Raw genomic sequence first — 10,325 nt, 5'->3', positions numbered from 1 at the left:
TTTTTCGATTATCTTTAAATTGAGACCACATGTTTCTATTACTGGGTATATATTGCTGATCCTAAATATATTCATTTGTCCTTTTTTTTTGTAAGTGAGTCAGCTCACTCATTTTGTTCACTTGCTCACCCACTGCTTATTTTGTTCACTTGCTCACTTTACAATATAATAAATATAATAAAAATAACATGTAGCTGTTAAAGTTTATCAAGTAAACATTTGCTCGGAACCAAAACAGCCCTAGGGTATATAAATTTTGTATCAAATGACACGGAATGTGAACCCTACGAAATTAAGCAGTATTATAAACTGAACAGTTTTTTTTCTTGTAAAGCGTATAGTGCTTCAAAAAAACCGCTTTCTTTTTTTTATCAACTCTTAATCGCAAAATTTGTTAGCTTGTTTAGCCGAAAACATTATTTATAGCTATAGCCTAAGTACACTATACAAAAGTAATCGATAACGCGTTTGTCTGCAAACGGCCACACTAATTTGTCACATTCTACTTTTCATGAAAATTGGCAGAAAAAGAATAAACAACAAAAAATCAATTTATATTTGTTTTGTCAACGCTAAAAAGGTGCAAAACGATAAAAATGTCGCGGCGCACAAACTTCCTGGATGGCAATGATAATTTTCGTGAACAGAATTTGCGTTTTGTTCGAGTAAGTGAAAATTACTATGAAAAAAAAAAGAAACCGGCCTAACATATGTACATATGTACAAAATTAATTGTTTTTTTTTTATCAGAATGAATATGAGGATAATTTAAATCAGTTCTTTGGTGGAGCACCCGGCAACAACTCCCAAAGACAACAACAACAAATGCAAGCACCGCCACGGGATTCTCTTATTGTACAACCCACGCCAGGTAAGTGGGGGACCACGTACGGTGGGCAGAAGGTGTGATGAGTTTGCATGAGTAGCGTCAACTTAATTGGTTCAATAAAATAATTTTTGTTGATGGCCATATGACGATTTCAATTAAAACAAATGTCAACAATCTTTGGCTAATCTTAAGCGAGACCGCGAACATGTCTTCCAGATAATGAACGCACGTCGCTGTCGATTTAGTTGTGCAGTGTTTATTCACTATGACAAACACTTTAAAAGATTACACTAAATCTGAAGGGATTTCATAGTTAAAAGAAATTTATAAATATTTTTGGACAACGTAACACAGCCCAGTGTTACGGATATTATCCGGTTTGGAAAATAAATCACAGTGAGAGATCTTTCTGTATAGTCCCTTTTATGATAAATTAGAGTGGGTTGACTTATAAAAGTTTGTTCAAATTTAATCCCCGCATCAAAAAAAAAAAAGTTTAAGAAATGCAAATTCAAACATGTTTTAAGCATTCTTCTTCGTTCTTTCATGTTCATGACCATAGTTTAGTTCGAATATTAGACGCTTCTGCTAGTCACATTTTATTGACGCAAAGCGGCAGAAAAACTTGTTTGTCAAAAAATTAAGGTGTTTAGATAAAACTTCTAACAATCGGAGAAAACGAGTATTCATACGGCCAGTGTATATAATTAACATAAGCACAAACCTGTTCGCGAACAGAAACTAAAGATTATATAAGACATTGAGTATTTATCTATATAAATGCAAGCACATAAAATCGAAAAAGAATTGAATTTCTCCTCCAACGTAATGATCAATGTCAAATGTCCCAAGTCATCATGATGATAAAGATCAAAATACATATACATACACACATACATATATGTATCTTTGGGTCAAATTTTATATACAATATATATTTATGTATACATACATATATAAGGGTTAATACACTTTTTCGTATGCCGGCTCGTAAATTTGTTTATAAATATTTTCAAAAGAAATGCGAACGTGATATATATATTATGGGGGGATAGAAGCAAACATTTCGATATGTTTATCATTCCGTCTTGTTATCTTGATCTCCCTCACTCTTGCTCACTTAATTATTACGCATGGGCATGAAATGTTTAAAAAAAGAATAAGTTATCCTTTCTCATGCCTTTGCTGGGCTTCTCTTGGTTCTTATCACACTTGTTCATTTTATTATTGTTGCTTTGAATAGATTGCTCTATCACAGAAACAAAACAAGTCCATTTATACACGTACACATCTATTTGTTTATATGTGTTGAATTGCACTTTATAATTCGTTATATAGTACAAATACATATATGTTATTTTTTATTGTTTCCCAGTTTCTTATCGTACAAGCGAGTGGTTTTTTCAGGGTCCTGAATTATTAAACACTTGATAGGGCGGAGGGGAAGGGTGGAGCGTAAATGATAATCAAAGCAGAAGCTGTTGTGTCGAAACTATAGATAACTTTACCATAAACATATGTACGTATATTTGTACATAAAGAGGCCTTGGAAACCTCTTTTTTTTTGGGGTTTTTGGTTATGACGTCATCATTTGTACATAACACTCATTAAATATCTCACATATTTTTCTATTGTAATTAAATAAATTACACTTTGCTTCTGTTGGTTGGCCTTAAAAAAAAATCACTCTTAGCATGACAATACACAAATTGCAGTAGAATTGTTGTTATCATTAATTATCAATTTGTGTTTGTTCTCTTCTGACTCAACCAACAACAAAATCAATTGGCGGGAAAGCCTTTTAAAAGTTTAAATAATTTCACAATTTGAATAGTTTTTCTATTCAATCTCCCACAATACACACATACAAACTGCGTGTAATGAGTTATGGTTACGCTTCGCAGGAAATACACACGCACTCACACACACAGAGTCATTAACGGAGAGAATAAAACAGAGACACAGAACAACAAAATGTCACTTATAATTACCTTCGTATAACAAAATCACAACAACAATTCGAATTTCAGTTTCAATTCAAATTTAATTCCTCAATATAAAATCACAATGTATCTCGCGAACGACCACCAACCGGCTGCGGGTGGCTGAAAAAAGCAACTGAAACTGTCAGCCAGTCGCACGTTGCGAGCAAACTTATTTTGTTTTATGTTTGCATTTTATTTCGGGCCCACACAGATACAACCGCACACATACACACGCACACACATAACAAATTAAACAAATTGAGTAGAAGTTCATGGGAGAGCCGTAAATGTAGAGAGAGATAGGGTGAAAAGAGATGGTTTAATTAAGCTGCAAAGTAAATATTCTCATAAATGCTCTCTTCTCTCTCGCTCCAAACCGAGCTTAAATGACCTAAAACGGGTTTTTGCACGTGCAAACAAAATGCTCTTTTCAAAAACAAACATCCACTTCTAAGAAGAGAAATCGCCGAGTCATTTACTATTGGCATTATTTTGTCGGAAAGAGCGTTCCAGCTAAAAACAAAAAAAAAGAGAACGGCTAGATTGTGAGATAGCAAACAGGTGGCACCGCCTGCCTATCTCTGACTCTTGACGCAAAGAGCAAGCGGAATTTGTTACTCTGATGAAATTCAAATTCGCATTGGCAGAGTACTTTCAGTCGCAGTGTATAATAGTCGACAACTCTCATTCACAAATTACGGAAAATAATTACCTACATCCAAATGTACCTATGTACCTGGACAATGAAAAATATTTGTAGTAATTTTACGTGTTTGTTATAACCATAGTTACTTGACGTGGTCAATCGGACAACTCAAAACAGAAAGTACTAGAATTTCTTTTTCAATTTCTACATATTGATTTTCGTGTTCTTTAATTGTTTATACAGTGAAGACTCGCTTGAGAGCTTATGGCAAACTGTTCATCTGTTTTGTTATTATAGAAATATATATTGCCCATATTGTGGGTGTTCCCCTGGAAAGATACTTTCTTTTGTTTTTAGTTTTCAATTAAAATGTTTGAGAAAATACTTAATATGAATCAAATTTGAATGTTTAATACATATAAAAGCGATAAACATTTATTTATTGATTAAGGATGTGATATTCGTTGTATTTGTGTCAATTCAAACTAATTTAAAGATAACAGTAAACGTTTAGTTTTATATTTATAGTAGAAAAAATTGTTCTATATAAAATCAAAATGTGTACCTAAGAAGATTTTAGAAAGAAAATTCCGAAATATTTTACCTAAGTATCTGTTACTTTTATATCATCCAGACACCCAAACTTGATTAAATTTACCACAGATTTTAACAAGAATATCAAAGAGACTGAAGAGGATTTCAGCACCGCAAACTAAAACACCATCTTCATCTGTTGAATTCTTAGACTCTAGGAGGCGACAATTGTTCTTAAAAATGCTTATTCTAATGTTTATATTTCATGCGCAGCGTTGGCGACTTGATATTGCGCCGTTGTTAAAACCTTAAGTGCTTTTCCACAGAGTGTGGACGCATGTTTTGTTTGGTTTTTAAGCCATACTTGATATATGAATCTGTATCAACTATTTTTGATTTATGTTTTGTATATTTCTTCGTTCAATCTGATTTGGAGAAGCCATTTCAGATGAACACGATGTTTATTCTTAAACAGAGACAATTAGTATTTATTGATTAAAAGTAATGCAATAAATTTAATTAATTTAATTATTAATTTTTTTTTTCCTTTACTAATTTTATTACTATTACTAATCCAACGCCTTCGAAGTATACAACTTTCTCCTGTCATAAATGGTATGATAAGTACAGAAGTACATATGTACATATACTGAATGCCATCCCTTGTCCACCCAAAATTTGTTTCACTGTATGTAAAAAAAGGCATCTGGTATGGCCAGCATATCTAACTTATATATGTTTGCAGTCTGCTGCGCCTTTTTAATCAAAAATAAATATATCGAATATCAATCTGATTAGCTAGAACCGCATACAAAACGGGGAAAAGAAGCGGCAAAAATGCATGTTAAAATAAGTTTAATTTCAATTTTGATTTGTAGCAAAATTCGTGTTGTCCTATTTTGTTGTAGAAGGCTTAATTAAATTGTGTTTATTTTCTACCATTATATAATTTCATGTGAATACGCCATGAAATTGAGAACAGGCAATCGTCGGGGTGCAATCGGCACTGGGAACCCAGAAGTGGACCAACGTCGCCAATTTCTTCGCCAATTGGGCTTGAGTCGACAACAGGCCCGTTCGATTGTTAAGCGTTCCTTCAATGTACCGAGCTTCAGTTTGCGCGACTTTCAACGTCGACGTTATCGGATGAGCGTTGAATTGGGTGACAAACGGCAGAACGAAGTTGATGCAATAGTTAAAAGGGAAATCTATGAATTCATTGCCGCCAATGAACGCAAGATCAGACCACGTACCCCATCACCACCAAGGAACATCAATTGGAATGACCAGCCGAATTCGCCGCCACGACGATCAAGAAGTGCAAGCATAGATGATCGTTTTCGGGGTCAATTAAGGGGTCGCTCAAGGGAACGCGATGAGGAACGTTTTGAACGAAGACGTAGTCCAAGCAGCGACCAACATGATGAGGATCGCTGGCAGCAGCAGCAGTACCAAATGCGGGAGCTTGACGAACAGCAGCACATGCGTCAGCGAGAGGAGCACCAAATACGGCAGCGTGAGGAGCAGCAAATGCGACAGCGTGCGGAGCAGCATTTTGATCACTCGAACAATCGAATTAACGATTTTCAACTCGACAATCGACGAATGGTCGAGCACAATGAGAATCGGAATTTTAGGCGACAGCCTGAGCAAATCATAATCGACGACGACGACGACGACGATCGTCGTCATGTCAATTACAGTCCTCGTGATCATTTTAACTTTACGGACGACAATGAGGACTTTGATATGGCTAATCGGTCTCGCCAAATCTATGACGATCGCTATAATCCAAACCAAATGCTGGGGAATCGAAGTCCAGACAATAGAAATGACAATTACAATGACAGATTTGAAAGAGATTTCGGTAATCCGGATTTCAATCCGCATTCTCGCGAAAGAGACAATAATCTAGGGTTACGTGGTGACTTTGAAAGGAACTTAGCTGAAGACCGTAATCAAGGATTTCGCAATGTTCAGTATGAGTCAGAATTTCGTGGCCCACAATTTTCACCTCCGCCAAGAAATCTTGAAAGAGCTCCAGCTGCTTCCTTTAATAACAAAGAACCACGTTACCAACGATTTGTCCAAGTCGATAACGATTATGAAGATCGAGTTTTTTTGATTCGGGATAGTAACTCTGATTGCGATCGTGATGTTGGCGATCAGCGAAGCAGATCAAACGAATTTCACAATGAGCGGAGAAACTTCATTGATGATCGTCCTCCTGACTGTTATGAAGACACCAGATTTGATAACCAGAATCAGCAACGTTATTCCAATTCCGTTGAAGACTTCCAACATTCCGGTGATTTTCGTCAAAACTTTGATGACCAGCATTTCAATTTTTTAAATCCAAATAATCCAATGGAACAGCACCGACAAGGACGCAATTTTAATAACCATTCTAATATTCAGGATGACATTGAACATCGACAATTTAACCGTGGAAGAGGAGTAGGGTTAGGCCGTGGTCCGTCCAATATACAAAATCAAGATGGCAATGATTTTCAACGCGATCAAATTATGCCCAACTTTTTACCAAGGCCAGATAATAATCAAATGATGAATATACAAGGACCACAAGGAGGTGGAGAAGGTCGACGACTGCCTCCAAATGACAACCGGATTCAACAAAGAGTGGAGCAACGGGATCAGCGTATTCCAGTACCCTTAAATACGAATCGCTACCAGACCAATAGAATTGTGGCCGATTTCCAATCGGGGCAAAATCAATCCAATCTTAACAATCGCATCGGATTCGGTCAACAAGCCGATAGAATGAACAGGCCAAACCCAGTTACGGCTACAATAACTAGTCAACAGGCTATTGGAAGCAGCTTACCCCCAGCTATTGCAAGGATCATTAATAAAAGTCGTATGATGGGAGATGGACGATCGACGATGATCCAAGCACCAGCCAATAATTTGCCTCTCCCTGTGGAACAATCCCAGGCCAGGAGAGGGGTAACCAACACCAGTCAAAATCAAGTTGGAAATAGAAGGAATGCTGGACCCCCGATGGCTAGGCAACCCAGAAATCCGCGTTCATCCGGCGCGCAAGGCCAAGCCGGGAAAACGATCACCAAAAAAAATCAAAATCAAGTTGGAAATAAAGTGAACGTTGCACCGCCGATACCCAGAAACCCAGGGCAAACGTCTGTGGACAACGCTAACACTCCACGCACTGGTAAATACCGTAAAATCTAGGACAAATCACGGCTCTTTACTAAAAGGTTATGCAAATCGAAAAGCAGTAAAAACAAATTAAATTAAAACAATCAATCGATTTATCCGTTTAAGTACGGCATACGATTCAGCTTCCTTAGCTGCTTTGATATTGCATTCCAGCTAAAAAAAAGAGTGTATTTTTAATGGGACTAACTAAAGTTCGCTTAGTTGGTGTCAAGTGAACAAAAATTGTTTGGTTTTTGTTTCGAAACTCATCTAATGAAAAGATGAACCATTGTGGACCAGAGAAACATAGCAAATCAACTTAGATTCAGCTTGTCGTTTTCTTGACTCCTAAGAATTTTTCTTATTTGAGGTGCTTGTAAAGGAAGAAATACACAGGGTGGTCTTTCCTTTGATCAATTGCAAGAAAAAAGGAGCCGTTTTGCTCTCTTCCAGTTGATCAACTAAGCGAATTTTAGTCAGTGCCCTAGTACATTTGTCGTGAGTAAATGTTTATTTTGAACTTCTTGCAGGCCAAAAACGAGCCGGTGATCCGCCCGCACGGACCCGTCAAACAGCGAACGTTGATGTTAAGAAACAAAAGCTAGCTAGAAAGCAAGACTTTCGCATAGCTGGCTTCAAGTTTCCGTACATTCGCAATAGTGCGAACCCATTGCCCCAGCCCGAATCTGAGTCTTATGCGTTAACTTTTTTTGAACAGAAACCAGACTATTATACCAACTACTTAACGGACTCTGTTGGCGATGACGATTCACTGAATGTCGACACCAATGACGACGACGACGATGAAGTGGAGGACGACGATGAAGATGATGAGGACGACAATGGGGATGATGATAAGAATAAAAAGATGGTTAATAAAAACGCAAAGTATGTGGGTGTTCGAAAAAGACGAGCCAACAAAAAGAAATTCCAAAAAAAAATGCAGCGCGATTGGACTGAATTATACAGGAATAAGAACTACAAGGATTGGTTTCCCTGGTGGACAGATTATAAATGGTGCGGAGTAGAAATCGAAAAACAGTTGGGAACATTCAAAAATAAGAGCATAAAATATCGTTTCATACCAAGCTATCCGAATGCCACCACGGAACAGGTGGTAAATAATGTTTTTAAGTGTGCTCACATGGCATTGGAGAAAAATCTGTTCAACCATTACCGCAACATGCGGACCATCTTTCTACTGATGAATGAGATATTCCTGGAAAATTTAAGCATGGAAAATGTTGAGCAACTGCAGGAAATGATACGTAACATACCCAATCATTTGTGGCTCTTTAAAATGCGAAGTATGGTCTATTTGTGGCAGAAGCAGTTCTCCATTATTCAGAAGGGTAACCCGGACTCTTCAGATATCATTTTTAGACAATGGAAGAATCCTGTCTTTCATTGGTTGGCCAAACAGGCCTTTGACGAATTGAAGGTGATAGCAAAATGATAGATCTATTCCATTTATAAGAAAATACTCATCTTCATATCATTTTACAGAGCATCAGCGAAAAAACCTGGCCGAAGCACAAGGATCTTTTTAACACTCTGAAGAACTAATAAAACAAAACATTTTTGCATTTTGAAATTTTAAGCAAAACTCATGTAAATTTTTAAATAAATCCTTGGAAAAAGGGATAGCCAATAAAAGGCAAATGCCAAAGGCGTAGGAGATCTTTGATCGACACTTGCTTTCATTGCAGGCAAATAATGGGTTGAAAAATCCAATTATTGACACAATTCAAATGGAATCGGGATTTACAATTCTAATTTGTGGCGAATTTTCTATGCATCAGCTTTATTTATTTATTGATATATTTTTGTTTGAATGTCCGTAAAGATAATCTCACTGGAGTTTCCATTTCTAGTTGTTTCGTTTTAATATAGCCTGCAATCATGTAGAGATTTTGTTGATGTATTTTGGTTAATGTCTCTTTTATTTTTTCCCAAATTCACATCAGGATTTTGCGTGAAGAGCTTCAAGGTTAACTCCAATGAAAAGTTCTTTATCAATGTTTGCCAAGCGCCCGAGGTGCCCGCACCACCGGTTGATGTTACCGAAGAGGAGCTAATTGCCATATTGGAATCACCAGATCCCGGCTCATTCCGAGTGCCAATGAGCATATCTGAGCCACGCCACACCAAGGATCGTTCAAATAACACTGTCGATGTGGTCGACATAGCCATTAATCCAAAGTTTTTGGTGAAAATCAACAAATCGCAATTGTTTAACAATTTCTTCTTGCAAATTGTTACCGAAGCATTGAGTGAAAAATACAACATACAAATATCCACAGAGAAGACAATCGTCTTAAATAATCGCAAATTTATTGGGACTCTTGTCTCACATCGTGTTCGCAACGATGACGTCAAGGTGGTCAATCAAATTACTTCACCGACATCGCCCGAGGGGCAGCAATTGGTTCAGGAGATAAATGCAGCCGATGTGACAGCCGTTAAGACACCTAAAGTTCAATCCTCGCCCATTGCTAACAGCAAGGAACCGATATACAAATTGCGTGCCCGTGTTAGAGACGATGTGGTTGATGAGATCTACGTCGAGCTTTATTTACCCATCTGTGTAAGTGCTTGAAGAGACCATGAAGTGATATACTATTTTCATCCCCCCTGACTTATTGCACAGGTTTCATCGCAGGAGCTCAGCTTGGATATCGGCGAAGATCGGATTCTGGTGGAATCTATTCGTCATGATTACCTATTCGACAAGTTCCTGAATTATCGGCTGCAACAGGACCGTGCCCAGGCTCTCTTCGATAAGACCAGCAAGGTAAGATAAAAATGGCAAATGAGATTTATAGACGAATAAAAAATATTTTTTTTCTTCAATTTTACAGATGCTTCAAATTCGCATTCCCGTCCACGCTGTGTAACAGTTTCAAAGAGAAGATGATTGCAATGGTTAAATTGAACATGTATAAATAAATATATATAGAAAATTCTTTAATTCGATATAAATATTGTTAATTTCATTTTGCTAATACAATAGTTCTTTAAAATCAATTAAGCGAAATCTATTAAATCTGTTCTAAAACAAAATGACACTGCTTGATCTTTGATCGTATTGTACAGTATAAAAATTCTTGCTGAACTGAAAATGCTTAACTTATTTGGAACAACAATTAAACT

General features: G+C 36.9%; 1 protein-coding gene across 4 annotated transcripts; it reads left to right on the top strand.

Moving 5' to 3' along the window:
* The first annotated feature begins 469 nt into the window (after positions 1 to 469).
* On the top strand, positions 470 to 10,235 carry Pih1D1 (PIH1 domain containing 1). 4 transcript variants are annotated; one of them, XM_068285591.1, is made up of 5 exons: positions 470 to 665; positions 751 to 871; positions 4,978 to 7,185; positions 7,703 to 8,613; positions 8,679 to 8,834. In XM_068285591.1, exons 1-5 carry the CDS (start codon positions 597 to 599, stop codon positions 8,736 to 8,738), a joined length of 3,369 nt encoding a protein of 1,122 aa, XP_068141692.1. In that variant the 5' UTR covers positions 470 to 596; the 3' UTR covers positions 8,739 to 8,834. The 4 variants fall into 4 exon arrangements, with proteins under 4 accessions (XP_068141692.1, XP_068141694.1, XP_068141695.1 ...); XM_068285594.1 differs by lacking the exons at positions 4,978 to 7,185; positions 7,703 to 8,613; positions 8,679 to 8,834 and adding exons at positions 9,140 to 9,759; positions 9,823 to 9,966; positions 10,034 to 10,235 and having other exon boundaries at positions 472 to 665; XM_068285593.1 differs by lacking the exon at positions 4,978 to 7,185.
* The last annotated feature ends 90 nt before the right edge of the window (positions 10,236 to 10,325 follow it).

This window comes from Drosophila tropicalis, unplaced genomic scaffold (assembly GCF_018151085.1).
Source record: "Drosophila tropicalis isolate 14030-0801.00 unplaced genomic scaffold, ASM1815108v1 contig_413, whole genome shotgun sequence".
Lineage (NCBI taxonomy): Eukaryota > Metazoa > Arthropoda > Insecta > Diptera > Drosophilidae > Drosophila > Drosophila tropicalis.
This window is presented reverse-complemented; position numbering and strand designations above follow the sequence as displayed.